Source organism: Siphateles boraxobius, unplaced genomic scaffold (assembly GCF_051911475.1).
Source record: "Siphateles boraxobius isolate OS27281-9 unplaced genomic scaffold, OSU_SipBor_1 48, whole genome shotgun sequence".
NCBI lineage: Eukaryota > Metazoa > Chordata > Actinopteri > Cypriniformes > Leuciscidae > Siphateles > Siphateles boraxobius.
In genome coordinates, this window is record NW_027509119.1 from 14,655,631 (window position 1) to 14,683,311 (window position 27,681).

Here is a 27,681-nt window from a genome sequence, read left to right on the forward strand (position 1 = left end):
TCGCAGAGGGAGCAGCCTCCATCATAGAGTGTGGTTCAGCATGGGGGGTTCCCAGGCATGTGACGCACTTTGTGTGCCCGCAGGCCTCGTGCAGATGCATCCGCATGGGGCACAAGATGAGCGAGGCTCATCTAAAAGTGCTTCTAATTTGAAACAACGCCTCGTACACTTAAACACAGAATATTACAATAGAAAGGATATAGCGTCATCGCCGGATAGCAACAGGTGAGATGGCATCAGGAGAAAACGGCTGAGAAGGCGTAGTCTGTTGAGATGATGCTCGCTCAGGCTGAAGGGCTTGTTCAACGGCGAAAGGCTTAGTAAAACAGTCAGAGACATGCAGTTGTTGCTGAAGGAGTAAAATCTGCTATAATGGCGAATTCGGGGGAATATTATAGGCTATGGCCACACCCCCCTCGGCGGGCTCTGACGTGTAATGACGTAGGGCTAGCTCATTGGTCGCACGTCAGAGGCGCCTGCGCCATTGGATGTGCAGTTGCCGCAACAGAGCCTATGAGCGACCCAGACGGTCAATGTGCTATCTGTGCAGCTGCAAATGCATTTTACATACAAGCTTCAGTAAATCGAGGAAAAGAAGTTTCCCCACTGCGTATAGCTACGCAATACGAAGTGACCGTTCGAAAGGGAACTTAAGTTTAACTGGGCTGGATTTCTATTTCCCATCATACTTTGCCCATGGCACTCGAAAGGGAGAGTAAATGCTAAAATAAGGCTAAGTGTAATTTGTTTTGTTTTTTGTAAGCAAGATTAATTTTAAGTGGGATAACCAGTAGTTTTTAACATTGTGTTATGTTAATTTAGAAATATTTATGTTAATGATGGTTTTAGGAGTTACAATCATGGTGACAAGTGCATGCAGCTTGGTTTGAGAGGAAGTATGTTAAAAGCTTTTTCCTGCTTCAGTCATACAGCAAGTACTATACCATGTTATTGTTAACGTGTTTGTAAATTAGCAGGTTAGCATTAAGTGAACTAGCTAGCTATAGCTAGCTAAATATAAACAAAATAATATTCACATTGAGGTTACATGACATTTTTAAGTTAAATGTAAGGATTAATGTACTCAAAGTTAAGAACAAGTAAAATGTATGAGTACAAAATAAAAATCTGCCAGTTGCTTACTTAAAACCTTGAATTTCTTTACTTAATAAATTTGAGGCAACTGATTGCCTTACATTTTTTGAGTTTTGACAACTCATTTGGGTTTACAGTGCGTTTTGCTCATGTTAGTTATGTTGGTCCAGTTCATGCTAGTTAATTTTACAAAACTAAACTAAAATAACCAAATAAATGTTCATGTTTTTCATTTCAGCCACAAAACAGTTGATTTTTAAATTATGAAACTATATTTTATTATACTTTTCCCCCCCAAAATCAATGGAAAATAAGTGCAAAATTAAGCCCATCCCAAATTGATATCAATGTTAACATGCGTTACCCTGAGCTATGAAACATACCTGACTGGAATCTAGATATCCAAGATAATATCAACGTCACAGAAAATAGATTTCATCTATAGACAATGTCAGGTTCAAAACACAACCCATTCTCATAAATATATAAACACCATGTCACTTCCTGTCAATTATATTTTTTGTAATCAAAATATCTCATGAAAAATCTTATATTCAATTTAAATAACAGAAAAATTTCAGCAAAACATTTTGTTACAGGAACGAATACTGACTCTAAATACATGTGTCCACACACTCTTCAAATGCCAGTTCACTGCATCATCAATTTCAAGTGAAACGGTGGCTCATCTGCTACAATGAAAACTGCTATTCTGCTATTCTTGCTTAAATTCTGGGAATTTAAGTGCAGATTATCTTCATCCAGCTCTTCTTCTAGTCATCTTCATCACCTTCTTCCTCCTCTGGGGTATATTCTTCATCTTCAGACTCAGTGAGGATCTGCTCTTCCTCCTCCTCACTCCTCATCTCCTCACCTTCTGCATCACTTTCATTTTCATCATCATCATCATCATCAAAACTTTCTTCATCATCATCATCATCCACCTCCTCCTCACCATCTCCCCCTTCAAATTCACCTTTAAAAAAGAAACAACAAAAATACAAGAACAATATAAAGAACAAGATGTTCATAAGGCTCATGACTGTGCCTTTTTTTGTCTTGTTTTTCAGTGAAAACACAGTCTTGTTGTACAGAATATTTTAAGTCAAGTTTACTTTCTGTACCTCATTAGGCCAACGGTGTTATTTTAGTATAACTATTATAGATATAGATACTAGTACAGATACTATTATGATTTTTCATATTTCAAAATCATATAATTTTACAACTATTTTTTTATATTTTCTGTTTTCATTTTAATTTTAGTAATTTTGTTGTAATTGTATATCATTTTTAGTAGTTTTTATTTGTATTTTAAATATGCCAATATAGTTTATTTTGTTATTTCAGTTTTAGTACAAGTTAAACTAAATAAATGAGAAATGTTGCCTCGGCAATTGGCTGAAATACAATTAAGTTTCTTCTTATTATTTTATTTAAATTTAGTTTATTTAAAATTAATTCATTTAAACTATATAACCCTGCTTTCCACATGAGACCACACAAATATGAATGAGCAGACAAGTCATTTTACGTGACTCACAAGAGAATGTTAAATGCGCTAAATAAAAAGAATACAGATGTCACTGCAATTCCGAACGTTCAGGTAATGCAGTTACCTGAATTTTAGGCTGTAGACTTATTTCCTACAGTAATGCAGAAGTTTGAATTACTTTTGTTTGGTGCACCTCCTCATAATAAGCTCAATAACGTTCACGTGTTCAGTGAGCGAAACGGCTCATTACTGCGGTCAGGGACACATTTGGGATTGATAACGATATGAACCTTCCACATGGTTTCAGTGATCCAATCACAAAATATTAAATATCCTATTGTGGAGTTTAAAGTTGTTATGCAACAGAAGTAGGAAAATATCTTTTTGACATGGACGCCTGCGCACATACGCATTTAAACGTGCATGCTTGTACACTAAACACGTAAAACGCATGTAGGCTACATGCCATCCGTTTTCACAGATTCACGTTTTTAAAGGTTACACAGATATGATAACGGTATAGTTTTCAAAAGCTTGCACTTTGAAATCCGTTTCAAAGTTTGCGTTTTCAGGCCACCAAAGCGCTGTTGTAGTGTAAATGAACAGTCGGAACTCATTCATCTTCAGTTGAAAACTGTGTCTGAAAACGTCCCCTAAATTAATAACTAACGCTTTTTACAACTGAAAGGAATCAACGCTGAACTTTGACTTTCTTCTAGAGCTGCTGTACAGCCAAAACAATCTTTGTTGCATTAATTTCCTATTATTACTGTAAAGCTGCTTTGAAACAATCTGTATTTTAAAAAGCGCTATATAAATAAAGGTGACTTGACCTGACCTACATGATGCGAGAAGTCTGTCATTTTCACCAGAGGGTCTAGTTTTAGAATTTTTATTAAACAAATTTAGAAAATTAGTTTGACCTCATATTTAATTTAGGAAAATTAAACAAATGCATGTAAGAGTAGTTCGCAAAAAGGTCTATAACAGAATTAGAATTTTCATTCATACCATCTATAAGTGATTGGATATAAGTTTCCCTGTTTACCCCTGTATTTAACACAAACCACTTGAGACTCACAAAGTGTGCTGATGAGTGTGCTGCCATGCTGACGCAATTCAGCAATGAACTCCCCCATCTTTCCTTCTATAGTTTCATACAGTGGCTCAGTGTCGACTGTGGGCTCATCGGGGAAAAACAGAGGTTTTTTTAACTGTCTCTGGTACCTGACACAAACACACACACACACACACACACAGTTTAAAAAAATATATACATTACCATGTAGACAAAAATAATTACCCTCACTGCAAATGTTTGAAAGCACCTCAAATCAAAAGTTTGTCTTACCTTTTCATAGATGAATTGTAATCCTGAAAGAAATCCAAAGAGAAACCACAAAATGAAGATCAAATGTAAGTTTTGTTCAAACTGCCAAACAAGGAACACTCGGTTTAATAAAGAACTTGAAACGAGTATTTTATGTTTTATTTTTTACATTCTACAGTGCAGTCCTGCACTTACTTGAGCTGCAGATTTTTAAAAGAAATGGGTGGAAAATGTTTACCTCATCATTTGCAGTGCAGTTGCACTTCGGGAATTAATAGACATTGCCAGTCAAATAGCCAATAAAATTTTTTTGATACTGCTTTCAAACACATTTGTATTTATGCTTTAAGTTGAGCATTGTAGCCAATCACAGACTTTTGAGCTCATTAATGCAATGGCCAATAAGAGGCATTTAATCCAATGGTTCAGTGATTGTTCATTGACTGCACCCTTGCAAAATATCTCATAGCCAACAAAGTTTAAGCACATTGCAAATAAGAGATTCATGGTGAAGTGTAGTCAGGTTAGGCTATAACAGGAGTTTTCACAGGACTGTAGAAGTGATTTGTGTATCAGGTTGTGGTCTTTATGTCAAATGGGTCGGGTACGGAATTAAATTAGTGCTGTTGCCGGACAATGGGTCAGTTGTTCTGTTAAATATTGTGGGTGAAGGTTTACCAAACAGCACCAATGCAGGACTCTGGTGTAGATGATACAAATAATGTACCATATTTGGAAACACATTTCGAAACATATAGAGAGCATACAGATTATGTCTTTAAAGAGAATACTATATCTATCACCAGACCCCCAGCAAGATCTTAATAGACCCCTGGAAATTGATCAATAAGATTAGAGCCAGTGTGTAGGTTGCCACAAGGTGTGTTTTTGAGGAAAAAACAATTACTAGGTTTGCCATAGTTTGTGGCATCAAATCTTTTGGGATTTGAAGAAATTAGCCATTTTGTGTAGTCTTTGTGATCATCAGAGCAAAATTATTTCAGTAATTTCTGTAGATCCATTTGCATATTTTTTATTTCCACATCACATCCAACTATATTTGTTGTATCAATTATTTCAGATAAACCCGCCCCTAAACGTTATGTGCAAAGAAAATTAACTGTAATTGGTTCCTTTCCATGTCATTCAGCTGGTCTCTACCTGTCTTAAGCCTGGTTCACACGGCAGGATAATTAGGCCGATTTTAGCCCCGATTTACCCCTTGCGACAATCTTAAGTATGCTCCGATTATCGTAAAATAATCTGAATAGATATTCCTGCCGTGTGTGGTGTGTTAAGAGTGCTCTCGTCTGCTCGGAAGGACGTCGGGACCGCTCCGATCTCAAATCGGGGATATCCAACATGTTGGATTATTTTGGCCCGATTTCTCCTCGTGTGTGGTTTCCCCCGGGGACAAACGAGCACGCAGCCTGTGGACTGTGGCGTGTAGCCAATCAGAAAGCGAGGTGACGAGGCGCAGAGGAAGCACCGGGAAACAAAATCAAAACAGCAGTCCATGCTCGCGTTGTCTCCACTTCTTTGACCATCGCCTTTTCTTTTGATAACGTTTTTTTTTCCGGTTAAAAACAAACTACAAACTATCGCCACTGCATCCTCTTTGTCCGCCATGATTGTTTACGTTCTGAAGTCACGTTTGATCTCGAGGGATTTTCCGTCTGACCTGGGAATGCTCGGTTCGTGTGTGATGTGTTGATTTTGCCTTGTGGCTGAGCACCACACACTGTAGGACCAAAACTGTTAGACCCGTGATTTTTTTATCGCTGTGTGTGGGGTCTCTCAGGTTTGGAAAATCGGCCGACAATTTTAAAATTGTCCCGTGTGAACCAGGCTTAAGTGGGCAGTTCTTGGCCAAAATAAGCTTCAAAGCGGACCAGACTTTATGCTGCTTATCAACTTGTAAAACTACTGGATTCATTTTCTTTAAAGGGCCGCTTACACAACACCATTTTCAACTAAAACCCGTAAACATTATGCGTTTTGGCCATTTATTTACACAACAAAATGTTTTGGGGGCATAAAAACGCAACCTTTTGAAAATGGGTTCCAAAGTGCATGTTTTTGAAAATGATAACATTATTGTCTACAAAAAATGTGAATTTGTGAAACCAGTGAAGTGTGACGTTGCCAACTACTGGCCTGGCATGCATAACAGTGTTTTTAATTGTTTTTGCAGATCCGTGTGAATTGGGACCCTGTAACGAATGGACTTAATCAAAATGCTCTAGACATCATTAAACCTTCCCCCTCTCCCCTGTTGTCATCGGCCCTCAAACCAGTTCTCTTCAAAGGCCGTTATCATCTCTGCTCCCCTGAACGATCTCAGGAAGAGACTGTAGCTGTGTCCCAATGTAAAGGTTGCATCCTCCGAAGGCCGCGTCCTTCGAAGGTCGCACCATGTAGCCTTCGTAGGATTTCCTAATTGCGCAACGAGGTGTTTTTCGATTACCGCTCCTGGCGCCAAGCAACAGTGCGAGAGTACAGCTGCCATCCTGATAATTCATTTGATATAATTGAGTAAACGGCTATGGAGCCAGAATTGGCTATTGTAATTTTTATGTTTTATATTTTACTGGAGGACATGGTGAGGATGTTTCACTTCCGGGTCATGTATTTTCGACTTAGCCAAGACCATGGCCAGAGCTGATTTGCTATGTCCCAATTCAGAGGCTGCGTCCTGACTCCTGAATTGCCGGATTACACTTTAAATTGTTCAAGTATTGGGTGTTAATTTACGTAAATATTGTAATGAAATACGAAAAGAAAAGAAAACATACATAGGCATACAGTATATATATATATATATATATATATATATATACAAATATAAATATATATATAAATAAAGGTTCAAATGTTCACTTATATCTTACCTTGATTCGATTTTGTAGGCTAGTGTATTCTTTTTATTATGTACATAAATGGATCATGGTGAATATATTTACACAGGTTTTCAACCCTATTTGAATATAAAATCCAGTTGAATATAAAAAAGTGCAGTTCAAATGTTAATCCTGCTCGTCATCGGTAGCTGTCACAGTTGCTAGGCGACAAGAACAATCGTCCATAATTTTTTAAAATAAAAATGCTGTCATCACCGGCGCGCAATGACTTATGGACGATTGTTCTTGTCGCCTAGAAACTGTGACAGCTAACGATGACGAGCAGGATTAACATTTGAACTGCACTTTTTTATATTCAACTGGATTAATATACCTATTACCCTGCTAGTATTTTATTTACTTTAGTTGGAAAAGGTTATTCTTTCTTGGCCAGGAAGACAACTTATTTCCTAGAATTGATAATTGATTATACTTTCTGTTCATTGGATGAACTGATTAAATAATTATACTATTAATTCTGCTACAGTCAATTCTAAAACATTCAATAATTTATAATTAATTATAGTTCGTTATGATTTATTATAAATATATTTTGAGCTAATTTGATACAACCCCTTTGACAGCATTGCCGTCCGTATGAGTAAAACACGAAGGAAAAACTTTACCACTTTTAGTACATTGTTGTTGTTGTCGTACCCTTAGCCAGAAAATGAAACAGCCTAAAATTCTGTCAGAAACAGTCACAGATGATTTTCAAGATTTTGAATTCAGTGTATGTGTTTTTATGTACCTTAATGAATTGGAAAGAGTCATTCTCCTGTAGAAGCCTCTCAAAGCCTGAGTGAACCTCTTGTAGACGAGTCTGATCTTGTGCTATTCGACTCAGGTTCTGCTGGATTCCAGAAAAATGCTCACCATCATAGGTGCTGACACATTCACGCAGCGATGATAGAAAAGCATCCAGATGTGCGATAGAAGTCTCTCGGAAAGCATCAAGGTGCTGGTCTGTGTCATCCCGGTAGACCTAGAAAATAACAAATATTTCAAACAAGATTTTTACATTTTCTTTAGAAAATGTAAGGGGTGCTTGTCCTTGCAAAAATTTAACTTAGCAAAAACAGTAATGTTTAGCAAAAGCCACAAACAAGAGAATCAATATTCATTGATAAATTATTTAAGACTAAAAACAAAATGATATGGGATGTGAAGCAAAGGCCTTGTGATTAAACTATGAATTCCAATTAACTAATAACATGACTAACACCTTGTTAATCCGTTCAATCTCTTTTTGTTCAAGTCGATTTTTCTCAGCCTTTAGGATCTTCCTGTTCGTCTTGTGCAGCTGAATGTCAAGGTAAACCTAGAGAAGACAACAGTGAGCGAAAAAAAGAGAACAAGAGAGTTCTACTAACATGTGAATGATTCTGTTCAGCAAGTGAACATTCATTATTGAAACAAGCAGATACCGGATAGTGTTTGAGTTGAGATAAAATAGTGGTTTTCAACCTTGTTCCTGAAGGTCCGTCAACACTGGACATTTTGTATCGTAGCATCTGAAATCACATACTACCAAATATTGTACAACCTTCCTTCGCTCATTTTTTGTACTGCATTTCAAACACTACATTGGTAGCCAACCCTGCTCCTCGAAGACTACCTTCTTGCTGACCTCCAACCCTGTTCCAACACACTTGGACAACTCTGCCCTGTAAAGTCACATCATGTGACATGATTGAAGATTGATATGCCACAGCGTGACCTTAATTAGTTAATTTACACAAATTATTCTTCAGGATAAAGAAAAGAGTATACAAGCATGGACCTCCGAATCTAAAGGATCTAGAGCGATTCTGTATGGAGTAATGGTCTCAGATCTCTTGCCTTATGTTCATCAACCTTATTTCACATAAGAGCGGTTATCTTGGCAATGGGAGGTTGCACGTATTAAACAAAGGGGTGTCAATTATTGTGGAATACATATACATTTCAGATTTTTTTTTTATTTATGTTTTTTTTTCTTCCTTTCAACTATTTGATTTCAAAGGTTTGATTTTTGTGAATATTTTGGATAAAAGACAAAGACGGGAAATTGCAAAAACATATTTTCAAAGTCAGTTTTGCTCATATTTTCCAAGGGTGCAAATATTTGTGGAGCCCTCTGTATTGAATTATGTTTTTAGAGAGACATAGCAGAGGTTGACCTCATATTACGTTGCAGTGTCTGTAGAAATTGTTTGTTCTAGTCTAGTGTGATCGTGGCTTAACAGTCTTCAGGGAAAATTAAAGGCAGGTGTGTTTGGCCCCTTTTACACCTGGTATTAATGCTGCCTTCAAATGCTATCGAAAAATACGACTTGAGAGGTCGTTCACGTCCAATTTCCAACTAGAAAACTAGTTTTTACAGTAATTCTGATAGCATGGTCAGCCAAGCCACATTATTGGATTATACCTGGTCTTAACTTGCATTTTAAATGTTTCTCCTGTGATCATACGACTGAATGAATGAAGCCATTACACTGCTTACGAGCAAGGGTGAAAGGAGATGAATTCGAAAGGATACCAATAATGGAAAGGATACTAATGGTAACAGCGAATTTGATAACCATGTTTTGGCCCAACATAGTGGAGATGGAACATATTGTTTTGGTGTGCTTTCTAAAAACACGTCCCATATGGCGCACACGTGCTAGGTCATTTGGAGGCAAGTAGGTGGTCTTGTGTGTCTGTTCAAAAGCACTCGACCACACGAGTGCCTACACTACGAAAGAAATCTGACAGAATACGTTTTTGCCTACTGGAAGAGGTTGAAAGTGGAATACCTCAAAACATTTTAGACCCCTTTTAAAACTGTATTTAACATTGTCCACTTGTGACCGGATCGGCCAAAAATGCATCTAAATACCAGGTGTAAACCAATCTTGCCCATCTTTGGAATACTCAAACCAAATATCATCTTCTGTGCTAACTAATGTAAGAAGAGTGAATTGGCCTTGACACGTCAGACCTACCTTGAAATCTTTCATGGTGTTCTTCAGCGTTTTGATGCAGTGTCCATTGTGCGTTCCCTCTATGGTGCAGGCATTACAGAGGAACAAGCGCTCATCCATGCAGTAGTACCGGAACATCTCATCATGTTCCAAACACTTCCTCTTCCTCATGTCATTGAGCGGCTCCACCAGCGGGTGCTCTCGGAAAGCCGGGAGCTCCAAATGAGGCTGAACATGCTTTGGGCACATGGACACTTCACACTTCAGGCAGGTTTTAACTGCCATGGGACCTTTCCCATCTCCACTGCCATCCACTGGACAGTAATCACAGTGTACCGCAGCAGGTCTGTGAAATGGGTCACTCCGGCTCTGGGTGGAGCAAACTGATTGGCTACGACGGCGGAAACTATCAGCAATGTTGGCCAGTTTGAAGTTCTTCTGCCAGTTGGCAGAGCTGCGGTGACTCTGTCGGCACTCCGGACATCGCAAGCGGCCGTGATCTGAGCGGTTCTTGAGCCTCCGCAGGCAAGGCAGACAGAAGTTATGACCGCAGGGCAGCAGGTGGGGATCACGGTATAGGTCCAGACACACTGGACACGTCAACTCTTCCTCTAAAATGCTGCTCTCTCCAGCAGATGTCGCCATAACTAGATCTGTGAGTAGGACTCCGGGGAGCTGGTCTAAAGTTAAAAGTTAAAAGTCTGGCTAAAAGTCTAAAGTTAAATTTTAACATAACACTTTGCTAACTATCTTTGCCAAATTTGGATTGTTGATGCATGGGTTTATAAAGGAGAAAAATGATATCATGTTATTCTAAATCCACATTTGTGTTATGCTTCTAAACTCTTCATATGAAAATGATTGTCTTCTTGCAAATGCAAGAGGCTATGATGGCATAGCAATAAGCAAAGAAATAGCAGTTATGAAAATAGATAATTAACAAATCCACATTGAAAGGGGTCCTATTATGCCCTTATACAAATTCTTGATTTTGTTTTTGGGGTGTACTCAAATATGTTTTCATGCTTGATTGTTCAAAAAACGAGCCTTTTGTTGTAGTTCTTGAAAAATGGATTCTGTTCAATAAAATATCTCCCTTTGGAGTGGACTTTGAGCTTTGTAAACTTGCTGATCTCTTTCATTCTCAAACAGCGACATTACAGACTAACTAAAGTTGAAAAAGTGAAAAAGCATAATAGGACCCCTAAACATGTCAATATAAAGGTGTGATATTTGAATTTAAAAAAATACATAAATAAACCTCAGATGTTGTGTGTGTGTGTGTATATATATATATATATATATATATATATATATATAGATAGATAGATAGATAGATAGATAGATAGATAGATAGATAGATAGATAGATAGATAGATAGATAGATAGATAGTGACTAACTTGCAACTGACCTCAGCAGGCAAAACAATCAAACCTTACAAAAACACGTTACAGAAAAAAAAGATAGAGAGAGACAAAAAGCAAATACTGACAATTACAACAAAATAAAAATATAGCTGAATGGCCATCATCGGTGTCCAAGCACGAATAACTCATGTAGATGATACAATTGCCATTGGGTCTGCTATTGTGATAAAAAAAATAAAAAATTCTGCACTATGAAACAACTACAGGATTTTTCACCAGGTGACTTCAACAGCCTCATCTACACAAATAGATGAGGCTGTGACTAATTGAAATTATGATAATAATTGGGATTTTTGTATCTATATAATATCTATTAGTTTTGATGAGTACTGATGGACTAAAGAACCATCACATCATCATCTTATATATATATATATATATATATATATATATATATAATGTGTGTGTGTGTGTTATAATAAATTATAATAAAAATATAGATGCATTTTCTTTCATACAAACAGTATTCTTTACACTATAGTGGTGAATGTGCAATATATGCACAAAACGACATGGATCAGAGAGTATGGGCTAAATCATTTGACAAGCCAATTTAATCTTTTTTTTTCAAAAAAAAAAAATAATAAAAAACTTATGAGTTAGGAGAAGGTGATGGTGCGCGCGGGCACACACACACACACACACACACACACACACACAATCTGTTTTTGATTTTAGTAATGAAAATTCATTGTTCATTGTTCAATTTCTGCTGTCATATTGGGACAGAATTAACTTAAAATTAAAACAATACCAGCATTAACCACAACTTACCCTATGAGAATATAGTTGCAGCAATGTCTCTCCAGCAGAATATCCCTTATCTCCCGCTGGAGAAAAAAAAAAAGTGAAAGTAAGTCTGACCAGGTTCTGATGACGGGACAAAATGTCATCGTAATAGAACAAGCTGTTTGGACGAGGTGTATTGGCCTGCTCGTCGGTATTCTGGCTCTACATTGTACAATTATACATATTTTAACACTGTTTCTCGCTGTTACTGTCTTGTCCATGTGTAAATTATTGTCCTGACCCAACTGACATAAAGCTCTCACACAAACCTGGAAAACCTGACGTGCACAATGAAGATCACATCACAACATGTACTCATTCATTCATTCAGTCACAATACACACTATTCTGTTGGTTCCCCCGTGTTCTAGTCCCTTACTGAACATGCGTTGGTATAACAAACCTAAACAAAAACGATTAATAAATTATTAAAATAAACAAAAACAAAAAACGGACCCGAGACTAAAGGAAACTAGCACGGACTGAAAACAAAGCTCTATTTATTACTCTTAATTGGTTTAATTATTTTATTGACCCTTACGAACTATACGTACCTAAATTAGTTGTTGTGTAAAGCCACCGGTGTTCTGGAACTGATAATTCGTGATTCTTTCTCTTTTTGTTAGGAAGAGCTGTCGCATTTATTTCCCTGTCCCCCCAGTCTCTTGCATTTCCGCAAACGGGATTTTAAACAACTATCAGTTACGACATTGTTAAAAAAAATACAGGATATTTAAACACAGAATTAAAAAACATATATATAACTGTGTATGTGTTTATACACTGCAATGCCTGTTGCGTTCTGGCAATGCAGCGCTGACTAATTACGTTAACCAATAAGAACACTTGTTTCGTACCACGTGACCGAACGTATTAGTGATGGGAGAAACCACGAAGCTTTCGCAAAGTGATTCACTGTTTCGATGCCATCAAAACGCTCCACGCTGGTGACCCCTCCTGGTCAGAACTGTGAAAATAAAATAAAAAAATACATTAAAAAAACACTCAGGCCAGACTGGATAAAATGTCAAGTGTTTTATTGAAAGTAATATCTATCCAATGCAATTAACTAATCATCTAACAGGATTAAATATCAAGTGTCAAATTTTCAGGGCTTATTTTGTTTGTTCCAAGGATGGCTCAGCTAAACAAGCCAATGGGAGTCTATTAACTACTAATAGACTAGTCACTCTGCTCACTGTCACTGATTCGAAACAAATAATGGAGGAGTTACTGAAATAGAAGGCTATAGGAAGAAAGATTCATATATTAACTATATGATCAGGGAAATAATGCAGACTTGATATACTAAATGAAATATATCAAACAATAAACAGATTACATAATTGAACATATGGTTCGTTTAGGTTTCTGCGTGCACATGTTGGTGTGAAGGAAATTAAGAAGTGGATATAGCGGAACACTCTCTTAAGTTACAAAAAATAGATTTTCTGATTGCATTAAGGAAAGCTGAGGCTAAAGTAATCATAAAAGATCAAACTCAAAAAATATGGCATGAATTGGGATATTAATGGGATATAATTGGGATAGGCCTAATATTTAAAGCTCTGTTGGTGAGAAAAGAGAGATGGGTAAAGTCGAAGTGAATAAATGGTTATTATTCAGAATAGGACACACAGGGCTCGACAAATGGAAAGAACGGAAATAAAAGAAGTACTTGAAAAACTTGAAACTAAACTTCACTTTAAAAAAACATCCCTGGAGCAGCAATGAGAAAAATACATAGGCCTAGGCCTACACAGTTACTTAATTTTTTGCAAGAAACAGGCCTGATGAGCGAGGATAAAAGGTTAATGTTTTTTTTTTTTAAATCAATTTATTATTATTTTCACCTCCCCCTCATTTTGCCAAATCTTCTTATCCACACTCCTGTCCAGTAGGTGGCTGTAAAGCACCTAACTTAGCTGGTTTACCAACCGCCAACATAAACCTAAGAAGAAGACTTGAAACTCGAAAAAATTAATATAGGTTTCGAAGCTAGTTTTTTTTTTAAGGGAAACAGGGCTTTATTATAGGGTATGCTTTGGCCCCCGCCCCCTCTATACCAACTCATTGTATAATTAGATACTTACTAATTGATCTACACTGCGGAACAGATGGTGGTGGTAATGCACAAATAAGATGTTTGCCAACCGCCGTTAAAGAAGAAGACGTGCTTCATTTCCATATTTCATGCATAGATATATACATGTATATACACACATGTATATGCATGTCTATATCTATGCATTTCATGAACATGTTGATTAGACGGTGGGTCGAGGGGAGATTTCGTGTTTTCAGACGATCTGTGGTGATGGATAACCCAGTTTTTTTTTTTATGTAACCACTACGCTTTTCAACAAAGCAAATACAAATTGTTGCCATACTTTGTCCATTACTGTCATATCGGTAACTTTCTCATCCCGGCTAATAGCAGGCAGCTACATGTGGGGTCCGACATGCCTGACGTATTTGTTGCCTTCATCCAATAGCGTAAGTGGAAAAGTGTTGGTGTTGGTAATGACCTGTTTGTCTAGGCTTGTTTGAGATGCGCCTTGCTGTATTACATTCTATTATTGATGAAGCACAATCTGGCTTTATGCAAAATAGACACATATCTAACAATATAAGATTAATATAGGATATTTTAGATTATTCTGATATTATTAATAATGACAGCTTCATTCTTTTCTTAGATTATTACAAAGCTTTTGATATTTTAGAACAGTTTTTTATTTCAAGCACTTAAAAAATTTGGATTTAGTGGGTTTTTTTGTAAGATGGTTAAAATGTTATATGTAAATATGATACAAATTTTAATCCGATTATTGCTAAAACAAAGAAAAAACTTAATTGCTGGCTTCAAAGGGATCTATCTATTAAAGGAAGATTTTGCTCACCAAGGCCGAGGGGCTTTCACGTCTCTTCTATGCGGCCCAATCTCTTTATGTTGATAAGTCCACAAGTAAATTGATCAATAGAGGTCTGACAGATTTTGTCTGGAAAAATAAAAACCACTACATGAAGAAATCAGTTATTCTAAACTATTACAACAAAGGTGGCTTAAATTTGATTGACTTTAGTTCTTTAAACTGTACTTTTAAAATAAATTGGCTTAATCGGTATTTGAAAAATCAAGACTCCATCTGGAATATCTTCCCAAAACAAGCATTTTCATAATTGGAGGTATACGATTTTTATTGATGTGCAATTACAACATATCAAAAATTTCTATCAAACTTCCACCAACAGGTACTTTTGGCATGGGCTTTAATATATAAACACAATTTCACCCCCCATAAATTCTTTATTTGGAAAAATCTAAAAATGTTATACGAAAATAGATCTTTATTTTTTGATGAATGGTTTAATAACGTTTTATTTTTAGTACGTCAACTATTTAACAACCACGTTTTTTTAACGACCTACACAGAATTTCTTTCTGAATACAATTTGCCAGTTACCCCCAAAGAGTTTGCCATAGTTACGGGAGCAATACCATCAGGAATATGTATCCTCTTTAAAAACTGCATTCACTCTCCTACTATAATTACCACTTTTCCTGAGCCAACTTAAACTCCAATAGGTAAAATATGAGAGGCTTTTCAGCACTGCAGGATTGCTTTTCAGCCCCAAAAGAAAAAAAAAGTTAAGTTGTTAAGGCTTGACACTCACAATTTTGAAAATCAGCTAAGCTAAGTTAAATCCGAGGTTTTACAACTTTGAGTAGCATGTTGAATACTGGCATTAGATAGTGGTCTTATAGTTTGATAACTAAATACAAACAGTTCTAAAGCAGGATAAAACCTTGTATGTGGTTCAATGACTTCATGTTTTTAGAGATTAAAAGCTTAAACAAGAATCTCTAGTTTTCATTCTTGCTGTTACTTTTACTTCTTTAATACTCGAGTACAATTTTTATGTGGTATTTTTTCTTTTACTCAATTACAATTCTGGCCAGATACTTTTACTTTTAATGGAGTAAAAATTTCCCTCAGTACTGGTACTTTCACTTGAGTAACATTTTTGAGTACTTTTGAACAACACCTCTGAGTATGAACAACATATACAGATATGTGTAGTAACAGTATAAGAAAAGTACATATATATATATATAGACACACGCACACACAGTGTATTAACAGTAATATATATATAAGTGCATGCATGACATTCCTCCTCCTGTAAATCATGGCTGGAAGATAGTAGGAGATTTCTACGGAGTGGACTGGATGACACTTCCGCCAGCTCCAGAGGCCATACTGGAACTTGTGCACTGCTCGTGTAAAAAAAAAAAAACAATTGTGTTAAGGGTAGATGCACATGTAAACTGCACGAGCTGCCATGTACAAACCTCTGTCAGTGTGTAAACTGTGACAATAAGTCACCTGAAGATGAAAACTAGGGCACGTGTGTGTGTGTGTGTGTGTGTGTGGTTGGTGGGTGTATGTGTGTTTTGGATACTCCTACAGAAGTAAATCTGTATGACATGTCTGTGTACATTATAACTCTGCTCTGTTTGATAGCCTATGTTCTTACGTAGCTACTTACCTATGTTCTATGTTCTTGTTACATGCAGTTCTAACTTGAGCTCTTAGCTCTCCGGTGACAATATTGGCAGCTAACTGGCCCTTTAACGTTATGTCAGATGTAACTGATAATTAAAGATGTCTTAAACATCAACAGGTTCATGTTTGCCTTGATTTTTTGGCGAACGTTTGCAAAACAGTCTGAGGTAGTTATCTGCGAACATACAGGGGAGCTGTAGCCTATGTGAGTTGGATCAAATGTTACCGCTAGAATAAAATGTTTAACGTTACACCAAATCAAATATGTAATCACATGATGCTAGCCATTTATTATACAGATTTAAATTCAGTCAATCTGTTGGATAATATTTGTTCCTTAATGTAAAATGGAAATGCATGGTAATTTTATTTGATAAATATAGGCACATAAATCAATTAGTTAGCCAGCTGAAACTACCCTACTTAAAACGACACTGACGAGACGCTTAAGTTACATACGTTTTAAACAACACAGTGTACAAAACAAACATTTTATATAGATATCATATTCTAATTAAATGAACACTTACAATCACACAAACAATGTCCTTGGCGATGGTCAATGTGCTGCTGCTGCCGCCACAGCTGCTGCTTGTGTCTGCATCTGCATCCTAAATAAGCTACATCTGATTGGTTAATAATAATCCTATCATAGGAGTCTTATGTCAGTATCTTGCCACGCTATTGGCAACTGATATAGTAGGCAACCGCGTTTGCCTGCATTTTTACGGGTCGTGCACTATGATTTCGGGGGAAAATGTGCAATAAATTAGAGCGGCAACATTTTTTATATCGTTGAGAATAAAACAACCGTCCCAACTTTACAAATTCAGGTTTTTCCTCCATGGGGATCATCCATTTCGAAAAGTAAAGCAGATACGGACCCTCGGCCCACCGACATGAACCGTTTCGAAACCAGTAGCACCTCAATGCAGTACATGAGATCCACGGGGAGGAGTCGGATCAAGATCCAAGGGTGGAGATGTCTCTATAGGCTTGTTCGACTTGAACTGGCGCTGCACAGACCGATCGGTTGATGACATCAAAGTACCGCGAGAGCGATTCAAAAGCATAAGGAGCCGTCTGCTCTCTAATCGCTCTCGCGGTACTTTGATGTCATCAACCGATCGGTCTGTGCAACGCTGGTTCAAGTCGAACAAGCCTTATATGATGTCTATGGAGATGGGTAGGATTATTAGGGGTGGGTTTAGGGATAATCGCGGCTCGCCTAATCGCCCATCACTACAGGAAGGTGCGTCACGATTCACACGCTATCATCGTGACGAAGAACTGAGTTTCAAACGCTTGGTCCAAACTCGCGGCTTTTTTCGTTTAGTGTATGCGCATTTGATCAAGGTTTTATAGTTTTTTAAACCTGTTGGTAGACATGACAGATGTCAGAGCGTTGAGTGTTTTTCAAGAGCGGGTGAAATCTTTGTTCGGCTCGTTTCTTGATGTCCTGCTGGTTGAAATTACAGAAGTGTATAGAGAGAGTTTCGCAGACAGCATGTGCATACACCACTGTAAGTGTCATCCTGACAAACAAAAACTTTCCAAAAGTGGTTTATTCATTTTTGACAGTTGTAAATATATGTATTTGTGGTTATTAATTAATGTAGTATTGTATTTTGGTGGGTACTATGGTTAAACTGAAATGTAATGTGAAAACTCAGTAATGTGAGTGTTCCGTGATGCTTTATGTAAATCATAGTTTAGTTTTAGTTTATTTATTTACAACACAATAAAACAACTGCAGCTGACCTTTGTGCTGTACAAAAACTGTAAAAACAACACCAATCAAAACAATACAATAACATACAAAGACATTTTACATATAGAAAAACAAGCTCAGATCATACCAAAATATTTAATAAAACTCTAAACCATCACCAATTGCGAATGACCCGTTTCTTTAAGCAGTAATAAGCATTCACATAATTTGGGTACGCACAAAGTCAAATGAGAGTAAATGAGGTGTAAATATACTCCGCACTCATCAAAAACAGAAGAAAACATGAAGAAGTCGTCACGAATTGTGTATTTAAGAAATGACAGAGGGGAGACTTGATTGAGTGTGGATATGGACAGAGAAATTCACAAAAACTGCTTATGTCACCCATATTTTAAAACTCTAGACTCCTTAAATGCAGTCTATTCACATTTATTTGTATAGAGCTTTTCACAAGTGGTACTCTATGCATATCATTTCAAAGACACTTTACAGAAAATCCATGTGTCTATATTACAATTTAGAGTAATTTGTTATCAGAGGTGACGTTCAAAGTAATGTCCATATGTCAGAAATGTACAGTTCTAAGATAACACAAATAGCATCATTCCGAAAAAGGTGAAAGATAAAAGATAAGCAGTTATTAGCTTTACAGTGTTTTTTTCTGAATTTATGCTTTTGTTTGAAGAAGGTCACCTTACTGTTATCTCACAAACTTTTTTTAAATTTCCTTTTCATTTTAAAAAGGAAGAAGCTCATATTGCTTACCAGGGTGAGTGAATAATGGTTGAACTTTCATTTTGGGGTGAACTATCACTCACCCCAATGATTGATCATTACTGAATTACTGAGTGAATTCAAGGGCTTCAATAAAATAAACATATAAATTAAATTTTATAAAATTTATATAATTATGTAATGTTATATAATTCAAAATATTTCTTAAATTCTTGTTTTGCAGGTGAACAATGTGCCAGTAATCGGCTTGAGAGCAATGACAATAAGGTACATTTCTGTGATCTACTTTACAGTCTATTTTAGCATCTCCAGTCCTGTTCTGATGCTGTTTTCTGTTTTGTGATAGTTGTTCATGAGTTTCTTGTTCGTCCTGAGCAGTTCAACTGCCCACTTTTCTTTTTTTGGACCCTTTACAGTAGGGCTGTCAGTAATGATTATTTTGGTTATCGGTCGGTTATTTTGACGATTGAGTCATCGAATATGTTTTGTGGTAATAAAAATAGACCTAAGTGAACAATAGCTTTTAAAATGATTTAAAGTTCTGACTTAAAGATGAAAATGCTGTCATCATTTGCTCACCCTCTTGTCATTCCAAACATGAAGACACAAATGAAGATATTTTTAATGAAATCTGAGAGATTTCTGTCCTTCCACTGAAAGTAGGGCTGCCTCAAACTAAAGATTTTTCTAGTCAACGTAAACTGCACGCATGCAAATTATTAAAGGGTTGCGCTTCACTCTGAAACCTGCAGCACATATATTTATTTAATGATTCACAGCTTTTGTGTCTTACACAATAGCACTATGCTATATTATGATTTTAAATGGTTTAAATATATCATGCAGCCTTAGAAAATGGTCTAATCATGCAGTTCATGGATTCTCGTCCATAGAATGCATCACTTCCCACATTTTGCAAGTTAATCGACACTGGGATATTGTTATCAAGGATTTTTTTGTAAATTGAGCTCTCGAATTTAATCAAGGGATCGCGACAGCCCTATTTCCAGCAATGACTATGACTTTGACCTTGAGATCCATCTTACAATTGAGGCCCTTATACACAACTATTACAAAAGCTGCAAATATTCACCTTATGCCTCGGAAGGCAACGCAATTCATTTGTGATCAGGGGAGTGTAAGATGTATAAACTTATAAAATTAAAGTTGGCATTGATTGTTCCATGAAGAACCCTTTATATTTCTGGAATCTTTTTCTTTAGATTAATAAACTGTTATTCATACTAAAAAGTGGTGCTTCTTTTAAGACTTGCATTCTTAAAAATAAAGGTTTTAAAAGTGTGTTTTCACAGGGGCTTTCGCACCAGATGAAAGTTTTTGTAGTTCCTACAACTATTGGCGGAAGTACCTGCTTTTAGGCATGTTCGCACCTCAGGAACTGCGAATGATTTTAGTTATAGGACCGCCTTTTGGGGAGACTTAATTAGCTCCTACTTCAGAATAGGGGTCTAACCCAGCACAATAGGAACTACCAGTGATGTGTAAGTGTTCATTGAATAGCTGAATGCATGTCATACAAAACACCAGCACCCACTACTTTTAAAAAGCTGTGTAAACACACAGTTTACATATGCCTACCTCATGAACTAACTTCACGAAGTCCAGGCACTTCTCAACCCATCACTGCATACTCCATCCTCAAGTTGATGACGTTGTTAAATGCCACAGTTAAATGATGTCACTGTCGACTGGCTTACATCACTTCGGAGTTCCTCCTGGTGGTGTGAATGCAACCAGAAAAAATGACCCTAGGGAAAAATGTAGTTCTCAGGGGACCACCCTGTTGGCTAGTTTCTATAACAGAGTTCCTATAACTAAAGTGTGAAAGTCCCTAGTGATGTCATAGATAGAAGAACCATTTTTGGTTACTCACAGAACCTTTCAGTGGTCAGTTCTTTAAAGAAGCAAGTTTTTTTTTAGTGTGAAACATTTTAATAATCTGAATAATCTGAATCTTTATTCACTATCCACAATATTCCTACGCCCCATGATGCTTTGCGCGAATTATGGTTGTAACTTCTGTTAAGCTGTAAACAGTCAGTGAAAGACTTGCTCTATGGATGCAATAATATATATATATATATATATATATATATATATATATATATATTTATTAAACTTTGTACAATGACATTACATTATTCTACCAACCCTTCAACCATTGAACATTATAAGGACCTTTAAAAGTGTAAAAGCATCAACAAGGTACATTCAACAGACCATGAATAACCCCAAAAGCGCGATTCTTTCTACAGCGAAATCGAATGGTTAAATATCACTGTGGTAATCTGTAGTTGCCTTAATAAAAATAAAAATATTTACATCAGCATTGCGTGATACTATTTCAAAGTGATTTCAGTCATTTTGACAGATAATAAATTGTATTTACCTGTGAAAAACAAACCTGGAAACAGACGTGAGGATTTGGGGAGAAAAAAAGAGATTCTTTGTTCATTCCAGTGAATTATTAATGGCATAGAAAATTAAATCGGAAGAACAGACCACGAATGTGCACTATATGTTGACCTTTTTCATACTATTGCAGCGGAATGCAAAAGGAAAAAAGAAAATCATGAGGAAAAGAGTGCAGTGACTGAAAAGAGCTCTTGCCATAGATATTCTTGTTATAACATGTCATGTTAAAATACCAAGTGTTACGTTATTCTTAAATAAAACATGAAAGAAAATGGATAGCTCATTGAGTCAAACTGATGGATAAGCTTTATTTTTTGGGGCAACCATATAATTTGAAATTATTCGTTTCAGTCTTTTTGAATGTAAGTTCCCCAAACCGGAAGTGCCACCCATAATTCAAAACGCAGTAAGATCGTCAGGAATAAGGTGGATAAAGAACCTTTTTTTTTGCATTAGAAAGGTTCAATGAATGCTTAAGGTTCTTTGTGGATCCATCAATGCCAATAAAGAACCTTTATTTATCAGATACTGTTCACTGAAAAGTTCTTTAGGAAACTAAAATTGTTTATTTTATGGCATCAATTATATGGCAAAAAGCTCCTTTTTGAATCTTTTTTTTTCATGCAGACTGGCTTTAATAATTCTTGACTTTGCACAGTCTGCATTGCCTTTTTACCCAATATCTAATTGGAATAATATTGTACCGTCAACAGTCAAAAAGTTGAAATCCATGTAAAGGGCCATAAACTTTGTACTCTGTGCATCTGATTTAACTACTTTATCCATTATGTTTGATTGCACAATAATTGCATCATCATAGTATATAATTTTCTTCCATTTTTAATTGTCTTTTGTCCTGTAGTCTCAGCAGGACAGTGAATTCACAGTGGAATCTGAAGAGTCCCAGGCATTAATGAGCTTTCAATGTAGTGACACAGTCACTCCATTGCAAGTAGAACCAAACCAGTCAAACACCCTGAAAATTCTCAATCCGTATCCAGTGCAGGTGTCATCTCCTATATTAACAGTACAGTTAAAACAGGATGACATACAGATAGCCATTGTAGAAGATATGATGATACAAACTACAGAATCCATAAATGACAATGAAATGCAGACATTTCTAGAGATTCCCAACATATCCGTTGGAAAGCCTGAAGAAGGGCCGCCAACTGTTGATCATCAGCCAGAAACATTTGGCAAGACTGAACCAGAGCCCGAACAAGTCATTAAACGAGAAAAGGAAGATGTCGCTGTGACCACTGAAGAAGAACTAGAAACTGGATGTCGAGAGGAGACGCAAGTGTGCCAGAACTCTGGTGAAAATACTCAATATCAGCTGAAGCCTGAAGATGGTGAGCTTCATGAACCAGTAGAGTTAGACCAGAGCACCTCTTTTCAACGAGATGATTCATGTCTTCACTGGAATCAGTCTTCTTTTGGGGTTGATTTTGGCACTGTACGAAGCCAGATACCTCAGAGCCATCTTGTAAAAATGGAGTCACAGGAAAGGCTTGAACCTTTGCAGAAGCTGGACAACTGTCAACTGTCGAATCGCTCGTTGACGCCTCAACTCAGGGGGGGTTTAAGACCTTGTTTTGTACAACTCCAGAAGGCTGAAATACTGCAAAGATCCATAAGCCAGTCTAGACAACTGCATGTTTGCAATATCTGTAACAAATTCTTTATTTACAAGAGAACCCTAAGAAGGCACAAACGCTTCCACACTGGTGAGAAACCCTACAGCTGCTCGCTCTGTTCCAAGACCTTCATCCTACGCAAAACCCTCCGTCAGCACAAGAAACTACATTTAAGGAGACCGTACAGCTGCACTCAATGTGGCAAGAGGTTCAAACACTGGAGAAAGCTACGCATCCATTGGCGTTCTCATGCTGGAGAGAGTCCGTTCAAGTGTAGCCTTTGTGGGAAATGCTGCAGGACTCTAAAGAGCCTTGACCGGCACCTGGCTTATGTTGACCACACCTAACTTAACTAGAGAGGAATCAATTGTTTTAAAAAAGATGTAAGGACTTCTTTGTATTGTCATTTGTGTGTGAATATTGTTGTACCATTTTGTTTTTGAAGTGTCTCAATCTAAGTGGAATAAATGGGTTGTATGTGTTCTTTATTGATTAACTGTTTATTTTAAATGACAAGTAACACAAACTTACATTCAGAATGTTGGTCTTTAAGGGTTTTCTTTTTTTTTATGTATTGAGTATTTTTCTGGCCAGTCCACAGAATACACTCTAAAAACAAATGAAAAAAAAGAGATTTTTTTTTTTTTATAATGCAATAGTTTGCATCAAACTATTGCATTATAATTTTTTTTTTCATTTTTATCATTTGTTTTTAGAGTGTATTCTGTGGACTGGCCAGAAAAAGCCTCAATACATAAAAAAAAAGAAATCTTTTCGAGTTATAACAACTTCTGATGAAATTGTTCAACCAACAAACTACATTGAGTTAGAAGGAAATTAATGTGTAGCATTGCTCATAAAAATTAAGTTGTTCCAATAGTTTAGTTTCAACAATTTAAATGGTGAAATTCAACATAATTTGCGTGGTGAAGTGGCCCTGGAACCAATTAATCTTACCTATTTTAGATTTAATTAACAGTTAGCATAGCACATACTTTGTAACTTATTTAGCATGCAAATTGAATGAACATGCTTTTGATGTATTTTAACCCTTGTGCACTGTTCGATTTCTGGATACGGCCTTATTGGAGCGGGTCAAATTGACTCTAACTGGAATCAATACAATTTTCCAAAAATCAAACAATACAATTGTCCAAAAAAACTACTAACTTTTAATATCAATGCTTTTCACACATTAAAAAGAATAAGTATCTGAATTTAAATGTTTTTAACCACTATTTTTAAGACTGCCCCTCACCCACATCTGTGGGATGCTTGTGATCAGACATTTATAACTTAAGCTTTCAGACTAGTTTTCATATTTGGTGCCTGTTTTTCAAAAGAAATGACTGCATTTCGATAGATTCTCCGTTTGTGATACAGTGCCAAACACACACTCTGTTCTTTACTTATGTTTTAATACGTGTTTTTGAGGTTGAATTTAATATTTATGTTACACCCCTACTCTTTTTCAAAGGGCATCCTGGACAAATTTGCCCATTGGCCTCTGTCCATCATCATGACCTCCTTATCATCCCCATATATTTATACTGATTGGCTTCATCACTCTGTCTCCTCTCCATCAATAAAGCTGGTGTGTGGTGGGTGTTCTAGCGCAATCGCTACCGTCACATCATCCAGGTGGATGCTGCAGATAGGTGGTGGTTGAGGAGATTCCGCAAATCTGAAGAAAACCAAAATAGCCCATTATTGAAATTAGTGTCATCTTCTTACTTCAGCTGCTTGATCTTCAGCTGTAAAAGCATTAATGGCCGACCGTGCAATGTACAAAATTGGGTCTATGTTTATGCAAGTTTTTTATTTTATTTATTTTTTTACTTTGCATACAATGCTCCACAGGTGATTTTTTGTGAACTTGTCCCAACGTATCCTTAATATGGGATTTTTGGGGATCTCTTTTAATGGCGTTATCTGCCCAGTATTTTTGCCTTATTATATTTGTACCTTAATGTAATACAAACATGGTAGTGTTTGAGGATAAAAAGAGGATAGAACATCTAGAATCAAAAAGCAGGTCATGCAGCAAGACAAGCCAAGTCAAAGTCTTGATCTTAATCCAACTGAAATGTAGTGGAAGCACCTGAAGCAAGCGGTTCATGTTAGGAAACCCACCAGCATCCCAGAGTTAAGGCCTCATTATGCTTCTTCATCAACTCCATGAGTGACAGCTCCTACGGTGTCGTGGTCGTTTTATGGTTCAGGTTGAGTTGCATCGCGGTGCATCAGACCAATCACAGCCCTTGTGGTCTGCGTCGCCTTGACGCGTAGTTACAATTTTTTCAAAAGTCAATCTGCAGGCAGGACTGATCAGTAGTAACCAGAAATGTTTAGTTGCAGTTATTGCTGCACAAGCAATAAAAACTTTATTAATCATTTGTCATATATTATACTTTGTCATAAATAAATGACAAAGTATATAATTTTTGTCTCATTTGTTTGATTGGGTTCTAGGTTTAGTTTTATGACTGGAAATCTGAAGTTTTGGGTCATATTTATGTAGAAATATAGAACATCTAAAGGGTTCAAAAACTTTCAAGCACCACTGTATAGTTTATAAACTATAAAAATTATTATTTTCTGTGAAAGGAATATAAAATGAGCACATACTATTGTTTGTGTTCGTATTTTGGAATTTCAAATGTTGCTTATTCTTTATGTTGAACTGTTTGTAGCATTGCTCGTTTGTAAGTTGGTATATGAACAAATGCAGCATTATAAACATTTATTAGAAAACAAGTATGCTAGGTATGTGTTACAGTACTTCATTCTCATGTTTTTTTGGAACATATGTAGTTTTTTCAACATTTTTTTCTTTACTTTAAAAACAAAACAATAGTTTATTATATCAAAATCAACACATTTGCTCAAGCATATCTGGGTCTAAAGCCATCATGTGCTGACATTTTAGGGACTAAAAGTCTTTAGGAACAAAAAGAGAATCATTTTAAAGCAATTCTGAAGTTGAGTAAAAATGTCCATAAATGTCTATGGCTTTCTACAAATTAGCAGTTATTGTGCTTCTTGATCTCACTGGCTTTCATAAGCGCTTTAATGGCTCTTGCCCTCATTTCCAGCTCCAGTAATTCTAGCTGTTGAGCAGACGGCTGCTCTGTTGGAGCTGCCGGTACATTTTCTATCGTGGCTGATTTATCCAGTGATTCTGTCCTCAAATCTTTGCTGGGTTCAGAGGACGTCAGAGCCAGAATTTCACTGACGCTTCTATCAATGTCCTGCTGAAGCTCCACTTTCGGCTCAGCTGACTGCATGACTGGGGCGGGAGGCAGAGTTTCATCTCTGAGCACTGACTCTTCAGCTTTGATGACTTTATGACCCTCAATGTCACTGTCGTCAATTTCTGCATTGATGCTGAGAACATCACTGTCTTCTCCAGAACCCACACCTGAGATACACACAAATGCACACTTTCATTAAAGCCTGATTTTCACTCATTAAAACGTTCAGAAATAATAGTCCAAAATCTACAATAAGGCTGCACGATATTGGAAAAAATTGACATTGCGATATTTTGTTTTTCTGCTATATATATTGCGATATGAAAATATTTCACCCGATGAATTTCACCACATCAAGTCTGCAGTCTTATTTTAACTTTGATTATTATAATTCTGTACCTGAATACTGTTCGTCTTCAGTGTACACATAACTGCCAACCTTGAAAATATTTTTTGCGTAGCATCAGCGGGGGTAGGTTCAAATTTGAACATTGCATGTTTTAAACAGGACATGCATTAGCTGAATACATATTTATAGAAAATAGTTGACAATGAATAGACAGGAGTCCAATAGCAAAACGAATCACTTATTCTAAAAAGAATATCAAGTATATAAGTTTAGATGAATCCGAAATATGGGGCTGTGTTAACAGTAAAACGTCTGTCTTTTAACGAATTTTAAAAACACGGATGGATAATACAAAATGATTTCTGACATTTTGACAGAAAACCCAAACTAAAACAAAATTTAAACTTAGCCCGTCAATTTACAATTATCTTCTCTCTGTGCGCGCGGTCTGTGTGTGTGAGAGAGCTCGCGCAGCACTGATACAACGGTACTTTTTAATCCATAAGTAACTAATACGCTAGTATTCATACAAAATAATTATGTAACATAATTAGGTAGTTATTATTAACACAATAACATAACACATGCAGACTACGTTTCTCAACACTGAGAATGAATAAATAAACGCCTGTCTCTCCAGACTCGTGCTTATCAGTAATCCACAAATTACAAAACTTTCATAATCACTAAGCCATAGCGATTTAAATTTTATTTAGATTTATTGTTTATTTAGATTTAAAATGCATACTTAAGCATTTTATAATTTGCATGGCTGAATGATGTTTTCCTCTTATCTGAGTGACCATGAATGAAGGAGTATTTTAATCCATGCGATCACTCCCGTATGATCATCGAATCCAGATTAAGTTAACTAAAAACAATATTTCAACTTTCCACATCCACCCCAGCCCGTTCCCCTTCAGGAGTCAGAAGTGCTGTGACTACTGTACTGTCCTCGCTGATGAACTCAGTCAGACGG

The 27,681-nt window shown here is 36.5% G+C and overlaps 3 protein-coding genes across 6 annotated transcripts in view; 1 reads left to right on the plus strand and 2 right to left on the minus strand.

The window, feature by feature from the left end:
* Positions 1-1,348: 1,348 nt before the first annotated feature.
* On the minus strand, positions 1,349-17,610 carry LOC143710835 (E3 ubiquitin-protein ligase TRIM8). 4 transcript variants are annotated; one of them, XM_077202079.1, is made up of 11 exons: positions 17,087-17,494; positions 16,117-16,264; positions 14,889-14,987; positions 12,843-12,952; positions 11,971-12,026; positions 9,790-10,448; positions 8,046-8,141; positions 7,572-7,805; positions 3,942-3,964; positions 3,672-3,817; positions 1,349-2,071 (listed from the first exon to the last, which is right to left on the minus strand). In XM_077202079.1, exons 6-11 carry the CDS (start codon positions 10,411-10,413, stop codon positions 1,869-1,871), a joined length of 1,326 nt encoding a protein of 441 aa, XP_077058194.1. In that variant the 5' UTR covers positions 10,414-10,448; positions 11,971-12,026; positions 12,843-12,952; positions 14,889-14,987; positions 16,117-16,264; positions 17,087-17,494; the 3' UTR covers positions 1,349-1,868. The 4 variants fall into 4 exon arrangements, with proteins under 4 accessions (XP_077058194.1, XP_077058193.1, XP_077058192.1 ...); XM_077202078.1 differs by having other exon boundaries at positions 14,889-16,264; positions 17,087-17,610; XM_077202077.1 differs by lacking the exons at positions 12,843-12,952; positions 14,889-14,987; positions 16,117-16,264; positions 17,087-17,494 and adding an exon at positions 12,540-12,806.
* LOC143710837 (uncharacterized) lies at positions 17,606-23,580 on the plus strand. Its single transcript, XM_077202081.1, has 3 exons — positions 17,606-18,079; positions 19,247-19,290; positions 22,322-23,580. Exons 1-3 carry the CDS (start codon positions 17,944-17,946, stop codon positions 23,444-23,446), a joined length of 1,305 nt encoding a protein of 434 aa, XP_077058196.1. The 5' UTR covers positions 17,606-17,943; the 3' UTR covers positions 23,447-23,580.
* A 2,247-nt stretch (positions 23,581-25,827) lies between these two features.
* Positions 25,828-27,681, minus strand: part of caap1 (caspase activity and apoptosis inhibitor 1) — a 45,860-nt gene continuing 44,006 nt past the window's right edge. Inside the window, exon 6 of the mRNA XM_077202084.1 lies at positions 25,828-26,520. Within this exon, the coding sequence (XP_077058199.1) occupies positions 26,123-26,520 (398 nt within the window). The 3' untranslated portion in view covers positions 25,828-26,122. The remainder of the gene's footprint in view (positions 26,521-27,681) is intronic.

Bases quoted from the DNA above. Each gene is read 5' to 3' on its own strand.
- LOC143710835 (XM_077202078.1), bottom strand. From the start codon at position 10,413: ATGGCGACATCTGCTGGAGAGAGCAGCATTTTAGAGGAAGAGTTGACG. The intron at 7,806-8,045 runs GTGTTAGTCATG...GTTATTTTCTAG, and splicing joins AGATTGAACGGATTAACAAG to GTCTACCGGGATGACACAGA. The intron at 3,818-3,941 runs GTAAGACAAACT...TGTTTGTGTCAG, and splicing joins TACAATTCATCTATGAAAAG to GTACCAGAGACAGTTAAAAA.
- LOC143710837 (XM_077202081.1), top strand. From the start codon at position 17,944: ATGACAGATGTCAGAGCGTTGAGTGTTTTTCAAGAGCGGGTGAAATCT. The intron at 18,080-19,246 runs GTAAGTGTCATC...CTTGTTTTGCAG, and splicing joins CAGCATGTGCATACACCACT to GTGAACAATGTGCCAGTAAT. The intron at 19,291-22,321 runs GTACATTTCTGT...TTTGTCCTGTAG, and splicing joins TTGAGAGCAATGACAATAAG to TCTCAGCAGGACAGTGAATT.